Consider the following 20,048-nt stretch of genomic DNA (forward strand, 5'->3'; position numbering starts at 1 on the left):
TGTGATGCTTAGATTTGCTTGCTAGCTAATTAAAATGTGTGATGACCACATCACAGTAAACCATCAGTAAGTTTTGCTGATGGCACTTCCTGCAACATGGGTTTTTTAGAGGATGATGCACTGAAGATTGCTAGGGTTACCCACCTTAGATAATTTAGAATGGTAAACAAGCATTTGTTTAAGTACATAGAAGGCTATGTGTCTTTTATTAGGAGTTAAATATTCAGCAGCAGCCAATCAGAATTAATTAAGACCATGGTAAAAACAGTGAAATCAAGTGAAGTTAGTGAGGGTAAAAATCATGTACCTACAAAGTGTTTTCTTATTCCATATATATATATATATTAGTGTGCAGTGTCATTAAGAGAACCAACTTTATAATGCCCTAATCGCACATTAGCTACACACTGTTGATTTTATGTTAAGCAAACATCCAAACTCACTTTCCCTAGAGAACGTCTAATTGTTGAGGTTTCATTCCAGATGTGGATGCAGTAGAATCTGCAACAAATGTAAAAGTACAGTTAATCAACAGAGCTGCTATAAATAGATATAGATATAAATGTAGGTGAGTGTGTGTATCTCCAATAAATGTACACTATATAAACATATGCATCTACATCTCTTGCTCCTTAAAAAGTTTGTCAGCATCAACATCGTAAAAAATCGAGTTCATACTGCAGCGATAAAGACGATTCACTCTGAGGATGTCAGTGGGACTCATCTCAGTGGCTCTACCAATGGCTACGTTTGGATCAGGGATAGGAATAATGGTTGGCTCTCTGTTTCTTGAGAAAGCAAATCTGTGGTGTAAACAAACAGTTTCATGAGTTAAAAGGTTTTTTACGAGAAACGTTATGCTCACTTTAATAGGGATCACAATGCAGGAATCAGGATGAAAGAAAGAAAGAAATAAAGGCAAAATACATGACAAATATGATCATAAACACACAAATACTTAAATGGAGTAAATAATAATTTCTGTAAATTATTAAATAATTAAAATTAGCACCTTAAATGTAATATTATTGTTGGTTAAAGTTATGAAATATTTATTTAGGGAGATATTAAAAATGATCATGAGATCAACATCACTACAGAATTATTTGTCTGCTCAGTCAATGACATTACCTTCCATAGTGCATGACAGAGTTGTAGTCATAGGGTGTACCAAGGTTAATTGTGTCAATTCTTCTGAAGTTGTGCTCCATTCCTGCAGAAGTGTTACACAAATTATTCACATCTGGTTCTGTTAGCAGTTTGCCATTACTGGGGCCAAAACGTTGAGTAAGTCAGAAGAGCTATTAGTTCTGCCAGTCATAAATACTATGGACTCATTAGTAGTGTACTGCTGTGTGACTGATGTTACATGTTTCATTTTCTATACTGAAAACCTTCAGTATCCTAGGTATTCTACCATTACTAGCCCTATAAATGTGCGATAAATAAACTTGACATTGACAGTGACAAAGTCTAAACAGTAATGTAACGCACCTGGAATGACATTCTGCAACAGGATGCGAACATGCTCGTCCCTGTCGGACCGGGTCTGTTCATGGTTGAATCCCAGGGCGTGGAGTAGCTCATGCTGGACGATTTGTTGGAAAACACAACCCTGACGACTCAGTGACACTACCTGACCTCCACCACGTCGCCCAATGAAAGAGAAACACCTGAAAGAAATAAAAGAACACACTTCCAGAGCCACACTGCTTCTCTTGACTTTTGACAGACTGTATTTGATGAGAAATCTGCCAAAGGCCAGTAAACGTTTGAGCATTAATGCATGTCAGCTGTTCATACCCTGAGCGAGACTGAATGTCCACAAAATCTCTCTGTCTGTTCAGGGGCGTGAAGCGGATGCAGGTGGACTGTGCAAATGATCGCAGACCTTGGATGATGGTAGAGCGCTCTCTTTGGGCTTGTTAGGAAAGAGTTGTTTTTGTTATCAACTATCAACTATTACTATTAAAAATTTGCTTCAACACAGAAAACACAGAGACTTACAAAACTCATTGGAAATGCGGTAAGGTACATAAACGTTGCCATCTCCGGCTTTTTGCCACAGGCAGCCTCGAGCTGTACAGGGATCAGCATTCTGTAGACCTGTTGGCATTGCTATGTCTCCAAACATCACAAGAGGGTCATCCAAGTTCTTTCCTTCAAAATATAACAAAGAAGATGAAGATTATGTGTCATGAATATGTCAGCTGTCTTTTATAGGTTAGATTATGTTTCTGTCGATCACTCCACACTCTGTATTGCTAAAATGGATTCAGCAGCTGCAGCAGAGATAGACATACCAACATTAGCATTGGCCTTTTCTAACAGCGTGGAGATACTGAAGTCATCATCCTCAATGGTGTTGCCTGTGGAGTTAAAACAGTTTCAGGTACATGATGTAGGACTGTATAATATTAAAAAGAGATGAGTTTAAAACAAAGGTGCCATGCCTTACCAGAGCTTTCAACTGTCATTTCAAATGAATCCTGTAACAAAAAAGCCAGGTAATGACATTTTAAACACCTGTGGACATGACGTTTGGAGAGCTGAAGTCTGGTCTGCTTACCTGTAAACGAAAACTCTGGATGGAGCAGAAGAGCAGACTGAGCACTGCTGTCTGGAGGATCATGGCTGGTTTTTGGACAACAGCAGCAGCAGCAGACTAAAATTCACTTGGAGTAAAAACCCAAATGTTCCAACTTATATATGTGGAAAAGCTGACTGGTCTTCTTCCTTATATGGCATACGGGGCAACAAAGACCGTCTGGAAGAAGCTTATGTTGCTTAAAACTGTGGTTTCAGCACACCGCAACACATTTTGTTGTGAAATTAAACTGTTATTTCTGCAACAGCAATGTGTTTCTCACCATTAATTCATTTTACATCAGATAGCCATTCAATTCAATCAATATGCATACCAATAGTATATATCTGTGGCTCAGGCAGAGAGGGAGCTTTCAAATTAGCTTGATTTAGGTCTAGGATTAATTAATAAACTAGAGTGGCAGATTGCTGCCACTCCTCCTCAGCCTGTACTTTGAGGAATATGCCAATTTATGCATAGCAGGGGATGATTCATTTAAGCTGACATATTCTTCCTCCTGCAGTCTAAATAAGTCTAAATAAATCGATCTAGTTATCAATTGCCAAATTTTTACAAACAGATTTGTTGAGATTTGGACAATGGAGATAACAGCACAGTGTTATCATCTTGTTGTTTATGATTTGGGAGGACAATGAACAGACAGTGTCTCTATGGTGGACAGATTATCAGTTCATCGTAGGTCTGACAGAATGACAAGTTATTCATGCTCACACTCACACTTTATAATTAACCTTAACTGCTGAAAAAAAAAACATGCAAGCACAAGGACAGCATGCAAAAAAGATAGAAAATAGTTACAACAGACTGTGTTTGCATTACTTCTCTAAATTGTGGGCAGTTGCAGTATGTTTCTGTAAAAACAACTAAAAAGGAAGAAAAGCAAAGAACTAAAGATTGCACAATTTGCACAGATTACATGAACTGGGTTGGTTAAGATTTGGTTTTTGACTATTAACTTAACATCTTATTTAATAGCATGACAGAAATGTTACCAATAAGATTAGATCTTATTGACCTCACACATTTCACAAATAATTCCATGGAAATGAATGGGACCTTTCTATACTACATTCTTTCCTACAGAAAAATTAAGCACACCAGTGTAGCTTCCCCTCTCTCTGTATCTGTCTGCAGGTCTCTCTCCGGCATCGGCCCTCTGACAAATCCAGTGTCCATTGTCAACACCTGCCTATGTCATTCTCCATGTAGTACTAGTAGTACTGTCATGTTTGTCCTTGTAATGTATGATGTTTATTGTATGTCTCTCTCTCTGTCCTGTCTACCTCTTCTGCTCCTCCTCTACTCGGCTGACTGTCAGCAGCAAGGTTCTTACTTATGAGCCGGGTCCTGCTCAAGGCTTCTTCCTGTTAAAAGGTAGTTGTTCTTGACACTGTCACTTCACAATGTCACTTTAGTATAGTCACTGTACCATGCTTCAGTCATGATCTACCTGATGACTATTTGCACTGCTTACTTTCCACCTTGCACTACTTTGCACAATAGTACCACCCCACTGATCCATGTGGTACCTAGTACACTGTTACATTTTGTTGTGCTAGTACAACCATTAGCCTACAACCATTACTCATGCTCTGTTCTGTTCATTGTATGTCTGTAATGTCATGTCAATGTATAGGCTTATTATTAGATTGTTTACTTTGTTTTACTTTTACCTTATTTTACCTTATTTTTATCTTATTTTATTTTTAACCCATGTATGCTTCATGTTAATTGTTACACGTTTTATGTACCGTAAGCACTAATCACTAAGGCCCCGTTCACACTGGAGAAAGTCAGTCCAGCTAGAGTAGGATTGTATCTGGATAGTCTTTAAACTGGATACGGTCAGACCTATTTTCAAATCTGGCTATCACACAAGCATGTCCGCACTCGATTCGGCTTAATCCGGCTTGTTTGCGGTCCTCCAAACCACTAGGTGGCGCCTTGTAATATACATAGTCCGTTCAGGCCGCGGTAGGCCGCTGATTCTGATTCTGCTTGCTAGAGGGTTCAGGCCCTGGGTCTTTGTAAAGTACCTAGAGACAATGTTGATTGTAAAAGGTGCTATATAAATACAATTGAATTAAACTGAATTAATGTACCTCAGTATAACAAGAGAAGAAAAGGTAGTAACAATTCTCCAACCTGTAAACCTGTACAGATGATTTTATGAATAAACTACAAGATTTGTGTTTGCTGCAGGGACCAGGGCTTCTGGGACCACAACAGGGTATCATGTATCTTCACCATCTTCTATTGAATATAAAGGTCTTCCTCATAGAGTAAATGGGGCTACACTCCATGAAATGAAAAAGAGGAAAACTCTAGTGTCCACCAGTTTCTTCTTCTTTCTTCAAAACCCTGACATATGATGTATGTATAGACAAATGTTTGGTCAAGCCATCCAATCTACCCACCCAAACTCCTTCTTGTACCACTTCAGTACAGAAGCACATTTAGTGCTGGTACCCCTGTAGAAAGGCAGGGCAGAGTTGCATAACCTGTTGTTGTGCTTATATCTCTTCCCCAAACTGTTGTAGCAGTTGCATCAGGTGCATGGTTTGTCTTGCAAAAGAGCAACAATGACGGGAAAACAAAACTAGTTTCTGAAATGTTAATCAATCTTACATTCAATAAAAAAGATGACATAGCATTAATTGTTATTTTTGTTACCATTACTGTTAGTATTTATTTATATTATAATAATTACTGTCTTTCATTTTAATTCTGTATTTCTTTTAAGTACTAGTAGTAGTAGTATCAGTATTTTAGTTGTACTCCCCCAGTAAAGGTATTAGTCTTGCTGATCAAAACAAAACAAATGATCTATGCCTAATATCAAAATAAAGGAAATTACAACTTCATAATTGACCTAAGCGTTTTGAGGGCCCTCCTCATAGCTTTTTCAAAGGGTATGAATCATACAGTATGTATCAAAATTGAATTGTCCCAAAAGACAGAATCATAAATTATTGAAAAGTCATTAAAAATGAATGATAAATAACAAATTTCATGTTTACAGAATGAGATTATAAACTACATGTTAAACCTGCAGACAATGCATGACATCAACAGCATTGCCAAGTGCAACAACCTTTTCATTATAGTGCAAGAATGATTGTTGTGCACTGTTGAAATCTGGTTTGCAGTCTTGTGGTGTGTCTATTCTTGTAAGAGTTTATTTCTGAATTCTGTTGCATATTTTGTTATGCAACACAAGTTTAGTTTCAACTGTGGAGTTTAAACTCTAATGGTGGCTATATTTAAAATGAAATAAATACTGATATCAGAATATACAGCATCACATTAAAAAAGAGGCCTTCCATCACCTAAGTTCATTTAGATTCTTCAGATTCAATCCGATTCAATTTTACAATCAGAATTGTCTCAAGGTGCTTTATAGAGACCCAGAGCTTGTAATAAAAGCTCACTTTTGGTTACCCCTGCCTGGCTTCATATCTGCATTTGGGTCCTGTTAAAACTGTTCCACATAACAGGTGCAGGCAGTAAGCATTGGAATGATCAGGGGCTGGACTGCACTCAGCACCCAGAAAGAGAAAACTACGAGGAAGACAGCAAACATAGTTAATGACATAAATCAGTAGTATGAACCAGACTAATGAGAATGGAGGAGAGGTAAAAGGGTGAGAGGGGGATTTGAGGGGACAGGGAACTGCTCAGTGGATCATGTTTGTGTCCCCCGACAACGTCTATAGCAGCATAGCTATGCTAAAAGTAAGAATTCATTGGCCCTATGTGACTGAAGCCATGCCAACAAGTGACAGTACAACTGAAGAAATTTGCTACTGTCAGCAAGGTCTGGATTCAGAACCATACTAAAAATGAAAGTGGAAAATCACATTACAGGCTGATCCAACTTGAGTGGAAATTCCTCAAGACAAGTCAAAATGAGGCTCAGCAGTGTGTGTGGCCTCCATGTGCCTGTATGACCTCCTACAATGCCTGGGCATGTTCCTGATGAGGCGGTGGATGTTGTCCTGAGGGATCTCTGTTCCATTTATTTTTATTTGACCAGTGTAGTTTGTACCCCCTTTAGTATTTATACATGTAGGATTGCTGTGATGTGCTATACTGTGATACGGCGTCTTCAGACAGACATCTGGTAAAGTAGACCTTTTTTCTCAGATCAGAATCAGAATCAGAATCAGAAATACTTTATTGATCCCAGGGGGAAATTGCTTTCATTCCAGGTGCTCCATGTATACTCAAAAAAGACAGGTTAGAAATATAAAATAAGGTAAAGTAGTAAGGGTAAAATAAAAATAAAACCTAAAAATAAGATGCTGATAGATCTAGAAGAGTGATTTTGAGACCACACTAGCAGGTTCTCAGTTTCTAGGCCATAGGTGAGAACCAGATGAGGGTGTGATTATGACAGCGTGTGGGCTAATTTACTAACTGAGAGAACCCTACTCAATCTAAGAGTGAGTTAAAGGCAGTCTTAAGACTGAGTCGATGACCTGTGCCTCAAGGAACATGATAATCAATATAACTAAACGGAGTTGATTTATTTAAAGCAAAATTTTTCATCCTGTAACCAAGTCTTAGTGAGACAAAATATATCAGACTGATGATCTATGATCAAATCATTAACTAAGAGCTTAGAGTGGAGAGATCTAACAATCCACATCTGAGTGTTCTATTACCTTGTTCTAATTATTTACTAGTGTGAATTTTTATAAGGATATTTTGATTTGAACTTCTGCGCATGATGGACTGTGGGAGGACGTGAGACACACTTTTTCTATGAGATTATTAAGCTAAGTGTTGCTGTGTGTATTTACAGTTTTATTTTTGTGTTTTTAGCAGCAGAGAGGTGTGTAGGACAGCGACTCTGCCTCCTGGCCTCGACCCTGGGTTGTCAAGCAGTTGGTTGTGTAATAAACTTGACTATGTTGCTAGTGTGGCGAGACGAGGTGGAAAGTTATGACTATAATTCACAAGCTCAACAACACCTCACCCGAGGTATTATTTTGTACAGACACTTGAACACATGCAGGTACGAGACGTAGTTCCTGATTCAGTTAGGAATAGCACTTTTTATTAACAATACCTTCAGTCGCTTAAAACAATGCTAGCAACACTCATTCAGGGGAAAACCTGATCAGGAGCTGGGGTCTATGGACAAGAACTAGTGCAAGGGAAGGATCCACAACAGAAAAAAACTTAAATCAGCCCAAGCAAACGTGACAGGCACACTCTCTCTAAATAACCAATCCCAGAGGAACGCCATGGACAAGACACTGGATGCCAACACCAATCACCAGCAGCACCACCAGCCACTCAAAAGGAAAAAAAGTATATAACAAATCAAATCAACCCCCAACAGGAGAAAGGCTGCTGGTAATAATATTAGACTATTATAAATGTAAGTATGTCTTATATGCCTTAAACATATCTATTTATGTCATGTAAGGCATGTACACTAGAATGTTACAATTTTACTATATATATATTTGTTAGCAATAATAGTGCTTTCAGATTTTAATAACAAACATAAAAGGTTGTAATGTGTACACACAACCAGTTATGGGCAGCTAGTCATTTTGATAAATGTGTGTGATGGTGCTGGCTGTGGGCATCAGGTGAAGAGAGAAGCTGCTAAATGGATGATAATAAAAGGCAATAAAAATTAATTATTCCTCACTTTTTCCCTGTATTTACCTCATAAAACTAAATAAAGACAGCAAGCAACATGTTCTTACTTTAGTTTAACATTAATCAGCCCATAATTGATAGATGGACTTATGTTAGCAGACAGTAGCTAACTAGTTAGCTAACTAACGAGTCAGAGCACCGCATCATGACTGAAGGACATTTTAAAAACACAGCATGCAGCATCCAGTCTAATCCAGTCCAGCATCAGACTACAGTCCTCTGTCTGTCAGCCGCAGCACTTTAATTATCTTGTATTAACTGTAAGAGCTCTCACTCCTTCGATCATTCATGCTACTATACACAAACACGCAGTGACACACACTATCAGGAGAGACTGAGACATCCCCCGTTCCCTGTCTGTTCCATTTGGGATACCCAGAGGTGAACTGTCCCCTACGCCCCCCTCCCGTTCTCACACAGCTTCTGTGTATGCCACCTTCTCAGCAAGCAGGAGTGCCTGCAGCTGCAGGGGGCACCAATTTGCCAATTCTACACACAGTGATATGATAAGATAATATAGAAAACCGCCAAGCCGTGCAGATGATTTTTTTTTCCCCAGCTGCGTGTCCCACCTGCCCCATGTGTGATGCCGCCCTGTGCCTAAAACCACCACTGCAGGTAATGACATGCAGTTTGCACTACACTCGTTTGATTGTTAATTAAAACTCGTGCCCACGCTGCAATGGAGGCCTGGTTAGAGATCCCATGGCAAGGCAGCAGAATAATGAGCCATTGAGACAAAGCAGCAGCAGCCCTGTTCACAATAACACCTTAACTTTTAGCAGCCACAGACACACACACACTCAAGAGGAGGGTGGGAGACAGAACTCCAGGTAGCCGCCAGCATTTATCGCAGCCAAGCTGATGCCGCAGCACATACAAGAGCACGGAACAGCGTGCAGGCCTTCTCTGTTAGAGCCAAGCAACCTCTGACCTGGAAAAGTGCAAGCAGGAAGCAATAGGAGGACTGCCACTTTTGTGCTAGCCCACCTCAATCAGTTTATGCTGCCTCATAAATAAGACCTGCACCACCCCAGGTGGGATGAATACTGTCTCTCCTAAAAAGACCAGGTTTCCCCTAGAAAGTTTCTGTCAGGGCCGATACAAAATGGAGGACACAGATGCAGCAGAGCCGGAAGTATAAGGCAAATCTCAGTGTTTTAATGCAGATAATGGTCGGTACCTGGCTCGAAACCCTGACAGTACCCATTCCTCAATGTGCGCCTCTTGGCGCACTACCTGGTTTATCCGGATGGAGGCGGTAGAAATCCTGGATGAGAGTGGGGTTCAACATCTTTGAAGCCGGTTCCCATGATCTCTCCTCAGGGCCATAACCTTGCCAGTCCACCAGATATTGCAGGCCCCTGCCCCGTCGTCTGATGTCCAGAAGTCTGCGGACAGTGTAGGCTGGCTGACCGTCGATGATTCTGGGTGGTGGTGGAGGTGTAGCAGGTGGTTGCAGTGGGCTAGAGGTGTATAGTTTCAATTGAGAGACGTGAAACACAGGGTGAATCTGGAGAGTTCTGGGAAGGCGGAGCTTGACAGCCACAGGATTGATGATCTTGATGATTTCAAATGGTCCGATGAATCTGGGGGAGAGTTTTCTTGATTCAGTACGGAGTTTTATGTTGGCTGTGGATAGGTAGACCTGCTGTCCGACGGAGTAGTCTGGAGCTCTGGAGCGGTGTCGGTCAGCCAGCCTCTTGTTGGTAGCAGACGAACGGAGCAGGGCAGCACGGGCCTCCCTCCAGACGCACCTGCACCGGCGGTACTGGTGTTGCACGGATGGTACCGCCACCTCGGTCTCTTCTTCGGGGAATAACGGTGGCTGGAAACCCATAGAACACTCAAAGGGAGAGAGACCAGAGGCAGAGGAGGTGAGTGAATTATGTGCATACTCAACCCAGGGGAGGTCCGTGCTCCAGGTGGACTGGCATCGGATACAGACCGCCAGATCTGTGAGATGAACTGGGGACCACGATCTGAGACGATGTCCTGCAGGAGCCCATGCAAACGGAAGACATGTTTAATCATTAATTGTGCGGTCTCGGCAGCAGAAGGCAACTTAGAGAGAGCCACAAAGTGAGCAGTCTTAGAAAAACGGTCCACGATAGTGAGAATCGTGGTTTTCCCCTTAGAGGGGGGTAACCCAGTCACAAAGTCCACTGCAATGTGAGACCATGGTCGGCTGGGCACAGAAGCGGTTGCAGCTCCCCGGTGGGCGGCTGGTTGCTGGTCTTCCCTTGGGCACAGACGGCACAGGCTCCCACAAACTCCTTGATGTCCCTTGCCATGCTGGGCCACCAGAAACGACATCGGAGGAAGGATTCAGTTCGGCGGGCCCTGGAGCGGACACTCTGAGGGACAAACAAACGGTTAGCAGGCCCACCGCCGGGGTCCTGTTCTTGAGCCTGTGCTCTTTTGATCTCTTCAGTGAGATCCCAGGTAAGTGCGCCAAGCACACAGGAGGGGCGTACAATGCTCTCTGGCTCTCTGTTTTCCTCCTCGGGTTCGAACTGTCTCGAGAGAGCATCAGGTGTCACATTTTTTGAGCCAAGGCGGTAGGAAATGGTGAATTGGAAGCGATCAAAAAATAATGCCCACCACGCCTGCCTGGAGTTCAGCCGCTTTGCGGTTCGGATATAGGACAGGTTCTTATGATCCGTCCAAACCACAAAGGGGAGCAGCCCTTGGTCGCCTCCAACCAATGACGCCATTCTTCCAAGGCTAGCTTAACCACTAGTAGTTCTTGGTTCCCCACATCATAGCTGGAGACAAATGAAGGGAAAGGACAGGCGCAGAGAAAAACAAAGTCTTGAGACGGGTGAAGGCTGCATCAGCTGCCGCAGACCAATCAAAAGGGGCCGAGGGAGAAGTGAGTCCTCTTAAGGGAGCGGCCACAGTGCTAAATCCCTGAATGAACCATCTGAAAAAGTTGGCGAAGCCCAGAAATTTCTGTAGGTGTTTACGGTTGGTTGGAGTAGGCCACTCCAGTACAGCCTTGACTTTGTCTGGATCAGGTCTCATCTCCCCCCTGGCCACGACAAAACCAAGGAAGGACACTGTGGAAGAATGAAACTCATATTTAGGTGCTTTTACAAATAACCTGTTTTCCAACAGGCGCTGGAGCACTTGTCGAACATGCCGCCGATGTTCAGTAATGTTCTTAGAAAAGATCAGGATATCATCAAGATACACAAAAACAAAATGATGCAGAAAATCCCTCAGAACATCATTAATTAAGTGTTGGAAAACAGCAGGAGCATTAGTTAAACCAAAGGGCATTACCAGATACTCAAAATGTCCCAAAAGTCTGTTTCCACTCTCCCGAACGAATACGCACCAGGTGGTAGGCGCTTCGCAGGTCCAGCTTGGTAAATACTCGAGCTTCCTGTAGAGTCTCGAAAGCAGAGTTCATTAACGGTAGAGAGGAGCGGTTCTTTATGGTTATAGCATTCAGTTTTTTGTAGTCTATGCAGGGTCGGACAGTTCCATCTTTATTTCCCACAAAGAAGAATGGGGCTCACACAGGTGAAGTGGATGGCCGAATTATACCGGAAGCCAAGGACTCAGAGATATAATTTTCCATTGCCTCCCGCTCAGGTTTAGCTAAGCTATACAGCTGTGTTTTGGGTAAGGTAGCACCAGGCAGGAGGTCGATGGCACAATCATAAGGACGATGGGGAGGAAGAGAGAGAGCTCTGTCCTTGCTAAAAACTTCAGCTAGGTCGTGATACTCGGGCAGGACTAAGGATAGATCTGGTGAGGGCGGCGCCTTAGCAGGGCCAGAGGGGTCACTAGAAGGGGGTATAGCTGAGCGCAGGCAGGTAGCATGGCAGTGATCCCCCCAGCTGATGAGCCGGCTGGTGGGCCAATCAATCACAGGGTTATGAAGGACAAACCATGGGTGGCCAAGTACAACTGGGTTATTGGGTGAGTTGAATACAAAGAATCTAGTGTGTTCGTGGTGATTGCCAGAGATTACGAGGTGAACGGGAGCTGTACGATACTTAACAGAGGAGACCACACGGCCATTGAGAGAAGTAACTGGAACAGAATAATTGAGTGGTTCGATGGTGACGCCTACCTGCCTGGCTAGCTCATGATTAATGAGGTTCTGCTCTGAACCTGAATCTACTAGAACTTAACTTTCGCTGGAATAGCCACTGGACTTACGCGAAGGCGCTGCTGTTGTAATTGGTGAGCGAGCCTGCCGATCTGATCACTCAGGGAAGCGAATTGTCGCTCGTTCGTTCCCGATAATTCCACGTAAGCCTGGTGGAGACGCTCGAGTTGTTCTTCCTGCTGTCTCAATCGGCGGCCTTGCCCAGAAAGCGCCGTTCGGACTGGCTCGACGTCTGCTGTGTCCATTTCTGGCCAGTTCGTAATGTCAGGGCCGATACAAAATGGAGGACACAGATGCAGCAGAGCCGGAAGTATAAGGCAAATCTCAGTGTTTTAATGCAGATAATGGTCGGTACACAGAAGTTCAGTCCACGGGGCAAAGGTATCAAAAGGGCAAAGGCAAAAACAGTAGTCAGATCCAGAAACAGGTCACTCACAAGGAAATACAAAACTCACTGAAAAACTCGCAGGGAAAATCACAAGCGCGGAAAGGCAACTTGGACGGCTGTGTCACTAGGAATACTCACAAAACAAACTGGCAACGAGAGGGAGGAAACACACAGACTTTAAACACAAGAGGGCGGGAAGACACAGGACACAGGTGGAGCACATTAGGGCGGAGCAGGTAACCACAGAAGGGGGGAAGGGAGCACACATGAGAAAGGGGAAGTCAACAGACCTGAAACACAACGGGAAGATCAAGTTTCAAAATAAAACAGGAAGTGACTAGTAAAACTAAAATTAATGCAAACGAAAACAGACTAACAAAATAAAAGCCCTGGCTCGAAACCCTGACAGTTTCCCAGTTATCTATAAAGGCCACATTGTTTTCTGGACACTACTGTGACAGCCAGCGACGGAGCGAGGACATGCAGCTAAACATGTCATGTCACTGGTCAGATTCGGGAGGGGACCAGAGAATGCTGAGTCCGACATGGTTGTAGCCAAATTACACACTGACTCAATATTAACTTAAGTGACCTCTGACTGGCGTAGCCAGGTGTTATTAACACGGACGTGAATTAGTCGGATGGGCATAAGTCTGGCTCAGGACGCAAATGCGGCTAGCAAATCCTGCTAGCAACGTCTTCTGGGTTCACTGGGACAGTGAAAGCCGTGCATAAACATCTGCCGAACTACAACAGCTTTGCCCAGAGTTTATTTACGACATAGGAATAAACTGCGCTTTGAACCAAAAAAAAAAAAATGGACAGAACAGACAATCCAGATTTGAAATTAGGTCTGGACGTATCAAGTTTAAAAGCTATCCTACTCTAGCTGGACTGACTTTCTCCAGTGTGAACGGGGCTTATGTTGCCCACTCTGGCCCCCAGGATGCACTTAACTATAGCTGCTGGTGTTGACTTTACATGCTGCATTGTTGCTACTTCGGGAAAAAATGCACAAGTCAAGACCTACTCTATTCCCTGTGGGAACTGCATGTGTTGGCACCACATGTGACTGATAAGTCTATACATTTAGCTGATTCTTTAGTTTTTCTGGTTCTTAGATAACCCATATGTGGGCTCACTGCCTACAGCTGAACATATATAACGTTCTGGAGTCAAAGCTACACGGCATAAGTCCACAAAGGATCCAAGGTGAGCTGACTTCAGTGCAGGATGAACTTCCTTTCAGTGTGTGGAGACTTCTGGTTTAGACCTGTGCTCGAATTCTTGTCTTTGTCCTTCAGGTCTGCTGCGATGGCTCACATTTTAAGACTCTCAGCTCTGGCTGTGCTGCTGCTGTCTGCCTGCTGTTGGGCTGACAGTGAGGTAGGCTCACAGAGCGCTCTCTGCTCCTCTGTTATGTTAATATTGGACTGTGCTGCACATGAAGGACATCCTCAGATTCATTTAGGTCTTCAGTTTTTCATCATTTATGTTCTGCCATTGCTTTGGTCATTTCAACATTTTTCACATGTTTTGATATCATTTATTGAAAGCCTTATGCTGAACAACACACCATAGATATGTCACAGTAGTTGGGTGTTTGACTTTGTTCTTAGCTGAGTGTCCATGCCATGTGTTTCTATGAGTTTCTAATGTGTTTCTCTCCTTCCACCACACAATGAAGCTGCAGGAAGGTATGTGATCTGGTCCAGTGATCGTATGTATATGTATATCACATTTCCATGCACAGTGCTGTGATGACTGTGTGACTTATACAGTGAAGTGAAATTGTGCTGTTGTCCATGTAAACAGAGGATACTGCAGAGGAGCTTTCTGTCTCAGAGCTTTCTGTCTCAGAGCTTCTGGAGAGAGCCAACAGTCATCTGAGTGAGTGTGAGCTGCTGCAGACTTTCCTCTTCACCACTGTTTAGGCTTCAACTCATTTTCCTCTCCTGTTAGCACAAGTCTAATCTAAGCTGTTGTACCACATGTTTCAGTCCGTTCTGACAATGATCCCATCCTGATCGAAGGAGACATTGCCATTGACAGTGAGACTGAAAGAAACGCTGATCCCTGTACCAGCAGTGGCTGCAAGTGGGGCAAGGCGTCCGATGGGAAGGTCTACGTCCCTTATTACATCGCCAATCACTTCTGTGAGTTTCAGCTTGGTCTGGGAAGCACAAATATGTCCTCATAGATAGATTATGCAATTTCCCCATTGTGAGACTAATAAAGGTTTCTTAATCTAATTTGATGAGTGGAGATAAAGTGGAGATGCATGTAGCTGAAGAACTGTCAATCTTACCAGTCAAATATTTTATAAAACATAACTTAGCCAAACACCTTCAGGTTTGTCTGCCACACAGTGGCATCTGCTCCAACAACCTTTTGGGTTGACTCAACAGTCTGATTCTGATGTTGTGTGATGACTTTTTGCCAGCCTCCCGTGAGAAGGCCATCATCACCCGTGGACTGGAGTCTTTCTCTTCTTTCTCCTGCATCCGCTTCAGACCCAGCAAAAGCAGTGACCGTGACTGGCTGAGCATTGAGTCCAAGAATGGGTGAGAGCCTGAAGTATAAACCGTTTGACCTGAAAACTATCGTCCAGTGCTGTTCTAACAATCTGATTCACTCCAGCTGCTACTCCTTCGTCGGCCGTCGTGGTGGTAAGCAGGTGGTGTCTCTGGCCCGCAGTGGATGTCTTTACCATGGCACCGTCCAGCATGAGCTGCTCCACGCTCTGGGATTCAACCATGAGCAGACCCGCTCTGACAGAGACAACCACATTAAAGTCCTGCTGCAGAATGTTGTGTCTGGTAAGGGAGCTGATTGTTACTCACACTGGTACCCCCAAAACTACACAGCTTTTGATGTTTGTGCCATTGTTTCAGTCCAACATAACAATTCTGTGTTGTTTTTAGGAATGCAGCACAACTTTAGGAAGATTGCCACCCTCAACCAGGGCTCTCCCTATGATTACAACTCTGTGATGCAGTACCACAGGTGAGACCTGCTTCAACCCTGCTTCCTCTCTTTGTGTTGTGGGTGAAGGTCAGTCTAACTGCTGTGAGTCCTCTTGTAGGTATGCCTTCTCCAAGAACAAACAGCCCACCATGGTCCCCATCCCCAATGCTAATGTCTCCTTTGGTAACGCTAAGGAGATGAGTCGCAATGACATCGCCAGGCTCAACACTCTCTACAAGTGCTGTAAGTCCACATGGGGGCATTATGAATAAAGTATACACACACACATTAGTTGTAACACTCAGCTCTGACCTGATCTATCTTTGTGCTCTTCACTTTTACAGAGGAAAGCTGTCTCGATTGTACCAGCAGACAGATCAACCAGAAAATCATGTTACTCTTTTTAAAGAGAACTCCTTCCTTTCTATCTACCATCTTGAGTGACTACGAGTCTATAAGTCAACTTAATAAGAACACTATGTTAATGTTTGACTTTCTACCGTGGTTTTGAATACAGTCTCCTTCAATCTTTGAGAGAATACATTTAAACCACATGGCTTTTGAATGGTAAACCATGAGTTGACTCTGTACTTAATAAAAGCAGTGACAAGCACAAGAGAAGGTGCTGTCTGTATCTGTGTTTCTATCTGCATGATGTGTGATCATACGTACATTACCCAAAAAGGGTAATTGTGAAACCATTGCTGACTCCTGTCAAAAATTATCCCAGCAATAATAGTATTTTTGCAAATGTGTACTTGCAAGAATGTGTGAAATACATACCGGTACTTGCAAGATACAACAATTGTAGCACTGATATGATGGAAGGAGTGCATTGAAGGGGTGCGTTTATCCCTCATATTAAACAGGTCTCTAAGACCGCCTTTTTTCACCTCTGTAATATTATTAGTTAAAAGGGGACAGTGCAATTTCAAAAAACGCATGATTACATATTGTTAAAAAAGCCAGAATTAGCCAGAAGGCTAGTTTTCATCTGTAGTCCCCTGGCCATGATTTAAAAAGGCAAAAAACAGACATACATATACAACACTTACTATATATACAAAACAAAACAATTTGATCAAAACATAATAATAAGTTTAAATTTTTAGTGTTGGCAGCTGTAAGTGTTGATAAGCCACATTCTCAATTATTTGTGAAAGCCTTGTATGTTGTAAGAAGTTTGATTTCCTCAGGTAGTGAGTTCCATGCTCTCGCACCCCTTACTGACCAGGCCGACTTACTGAAAGTGCTCCTGCGCAGGGGAATGTAACAGTCACCTCTAACAGAGCCTCGAGTGACACGCTGGCTGTTTCTTTGGCTAACGAACTCTGCCAGAGGATCTGGAGCCAGTTTATGTAGTACTTTGTAAACCAATTTAAGTCAGCAAATGTATAAAGACTGTCCCAGTTTAAAATGCTATATTTGTTTAAAAGGGACACGAACACATTCCAAAGACAAACTAGCAGCGAGTGCAGGGAGGACAAAGACTAAATACAAAGGGATCAGGGTGGACAATTGGACACAGGTGGGACACATGAGGGAGGAGCAGGTAATCACCGGGAGGAGGAGGGAGAACACATGGAGGGGGAAGTCAAGACACCTGAAACAAGAGGAGAGTCAGTGAAGCAACTTTTGTTTTATATGTTGAATCCCATTAATTTAGAGTTTTTAACAGTTTGAAACACCCTAAATTTACGGTGTTTTAATATTGATTTGGCAGCCTCATATTTCTTTTATTGGCAATGTTTACATCTGGCTTTATACTGCCAGCTTCCATATCAGCCAAAAGACCTCCACCTACCATTGGTCTAGTAAGCAGAGGTGTTGGGGTGGTGTTGGCCCAGGTAGAAAAGGTGATGGCCCAGGAGGCAGAGGTGGAGGCCAATCGAGCAGTGGTGGGGGCCCAGGTAGCAGTGGTGGTGGCCCGGATAGCAGCGGTGGAGGCCCAGGTAGCAGCAGTGGAGGCCCGGGTGGCAGTGGTGGAGGCCCAGCTAGCAGAGGTGGAAGCCTAGCTAGCAGTGGTGGAGACCCTGGTAGCAGTGATGGAGGCCCAGCTGGCAGTAGTGAGGGCCCAGCTAGCAGAGGTGGAGGCCCAGCTGGCAGAGGTGGAAGCCCAACTAGCAGTGGTGGAGGCCCATCTAGCAGAGGTGTTGGCCCAGCTGGCAGTGGTGGAGGCCCAACTAGCAGTGGTGGAGGCCCAGCTAGCAGAGGTGGAAACCCAGCTAGCAGAGGAGGAAGCCTAGCTAGCAGTGGTGGAGGCCCAGGTAGCAAAGGTGGAGGTCCATCTAGCAGAGGTGTTGGTCCAGCTGGAAGTGGTGGAGGCTGTTGGGTGAAAGAATTTATTCTGCATGGTGTTAACATGCAGTGTGTTCAGATATATAAGTATTCATGTTTATATGTGTTTATCGCTTAATAATGTGATTTTCATAAGTGTTTATGTGTTAGGAAATTTTATAGAAAATCAAAGTAATTCGAGGATACTGAATGTATTAATAAGTAATTTCATAGTATGTCATATAACTTTGTTTTCTGCAGTTCAGGCTGTGGCAGATGAGATCAGTTGTTTTTCTGCTCTCTGGAGAGAGCTCCGGTTGGTACGAGATGGTCATAAATTCAGACTAAGGACAGCAGCACCTTTGACCTGATAAAAGCCAGATTCTAAAGGAATGTGTTTTTCTCCTGAGTACCCAGTTTTATGGTCACCCCCAGATCGGACTCACAACCTATGAGATTTAAGGAATTGGAGTTTTACCTTATTTGGCAGTAAACACTAATGGTCTAGTTGCTGTATGAACCAGGGTCTGCAGGGGGGCGGTAGATGCCCCTGTGGGCCGGCAGGCAGGAACGCCCATGTGGTATATCAATGTGTGAATTCCATGTCCAGTTGTGGTTGCATTGTTCGTTGTTGCTGTGTGGTTGTTTGTTCTTGTTGGTTGTCCTGTTCTTGTGTTGTTCTTGTTTGGTTCTTTGTGTGCAACAACCCAGAGCTCTGCGACTCAGAATTTGCCTCATTGTTTAATAAATTATAATTTTGAGACCAGAATTTATCCGCTCCTTCCTTACAAACTAATTCAGGGGGTGATCAGAAGGAAACAAGGGGATTTTCACCCCGACAAGGCCCAGCTAGAAAAAATAGGGGCCTAGCTAGCAGTGATATAGGTTGAGCTAGCAGTGTTGTTGATCCAGCTACCCGGGGTGAGGGTTCAGTTATCAATGATGTTGACCCAGCTAGCAAAAGGTACAGGCCCAGCTGGCACTGGCCCGGGGTTTAGTTCAACATCACTGACCAAAAGAAGTTTCAGCAAGAGATTAAGAACACCCAGGAGTGATTTGCCTGTAACAGCCTTTCCCCGTTCACCTGGGGGTGGCCTGACATGGCCATAGTCCAGTACCCTTGTGAATAACGTGTTGACTCCATCTGGCTGGATACAAAGTTAAAGTGTCCCCTTTTCTTGGACAGGTTGAACTTAACAGAAGATAGAGAATTATCCAAGCAATAGAGGAATATGTTGATAGCACAATCCAAGGTCCAATTTGCTTTTCAGATGCCTTTTTCAGCAAACACTGAGGACTCGCCCAACTGTGTGTCTGGACCCCGGCAGCCATCTTGCTAAGATCGGGAGCATCCTCTCTCAGAGTGATGCTGAAAAACTAGTCTATGCTTTTGTTACTGTACTTCTGCCTCCAACGTTAAGACCAGACTTAAAACCATTCTGTTTAGTAAAGTGTATAACTAATCTAAACTATAGTGTGTAAAGAAATTGGGTATAGATACAGGCACTCGTTGACATGGCCTCAGCCACAGGTATAACAGGTATCATAGTGCTGATAAATTCTTAACTTTTAGCATAGCTATGCTGCTATAGGCCTACGCTGTCAGGGGACACAAACTGGTGATGAACACTCAGAAAAGGCTTTTTGTACATCACCCTTCTAATGAACTTTTCCTGGTGCCAGGTAGGCTGGATTGTGGAATGATGAACAACTACAGCAAAGTGCTAGTGGTTACCCATCCTGAGTATATATTCAATATACTTGGGTATACACAATACACTACTTGATAAAAGGTACACAAGTACTAGCAATATAAAAAATAATAATGTCAGTGTGTACAGCTCCGGTTTTCTAAAAACCACGATTTTACTTCTCTAGAAGTACCTAGAATATACCTTGGGATATTGCACTGCCCTCTTGAGCTACTCCGTGTTATTCTAATTAATGTCTCTGCGGTTTGGTGTACATATTCTTTGAGCGGCCATATTTTAAACGATCTTAAA

General features: G+C 43.2%; 2 protein-coding genes across 2 annotated transcripts; one reads left to right on the top strand and one right to left on the bottom strand.

The window, feature by feature from the left end:
- Nucleotides 1-444: 444 nt before the first annotated feature.
- On the bottom strand, nucleotides 445-2,725 carry LOC114433186 (low choriolytic enzyme-like). Its single transcript, XM_028401603.1, has 9 exons — nucleotides 2,570-2,725; nucleotides 2,459-2,489; nucleotides 2,304-2,369; nucleotides 2,008-2,160; nucleotides 1,804-1,921; nucleotides 1,495-1,673; nucleotides 1,132-1,213; nucleotides 679-803; nucleotides 445-501 (listed from the first exon to the last, which is right to left on the bottom strand). The coding sequence occupies exons 1-9, from the start codon at nucleotides 2,630-2,632 to the stop codon at nucleotides 449-451; spliced, it is 870 nt and encodes a 289-aa protein (XP_028257404.1). The 5' UTR covers nucleotides 2,633-2,725; the 3' UTR covers nucleotides 445-448.
- An 11,232-nt stretch (nucleotides 2,726-13,957) lies between these two features.
- LOC114433673 (low choriolytic enzyme-like) lies at nucleotides 13,958-17,783 on the top strand. The gene is made up of 10 exons (XM_028402317.1): nucleotides 13,958-14,013; nucleotides 14,106-14,187; nucleotides 14,489-14,498; nucleotides 14,617-14,697; nucleotides 14,802-14,957; nucleotides 15,245-15,365; nucleotides 15,442-15,620; nucleotides 15,726-15,807; nucleotides 15,887-16,011; nucleotides 17,542-17,783. Exons 2-10 carry the CDS (start codon nucleotides 14,116-14,118, stop codon nucleotides 17,781-17,783), a joined length of 1,068 nt encoding a protein of 355 aa, XP_028258118.1. The 5' UTR covers nucleotides 13,958-14,013; nucleotides 14,106-14,115.
- Nucleotides 17,784-20,048: the final 2,265 nt, after the last annotated feature.

Source organism: Parambassis ranga, chromosome 3, assembly GCF_900634625.1.
Source record: "Parambassis ranga chromosome 3, fParRan2.1, whole genome shotgun sequence".
Lineage (NCBI taxonomy): Eukaryota > Metazoa > Chordata > Actinopteri > Ambassidae > Parambassis > Parambassis ranga.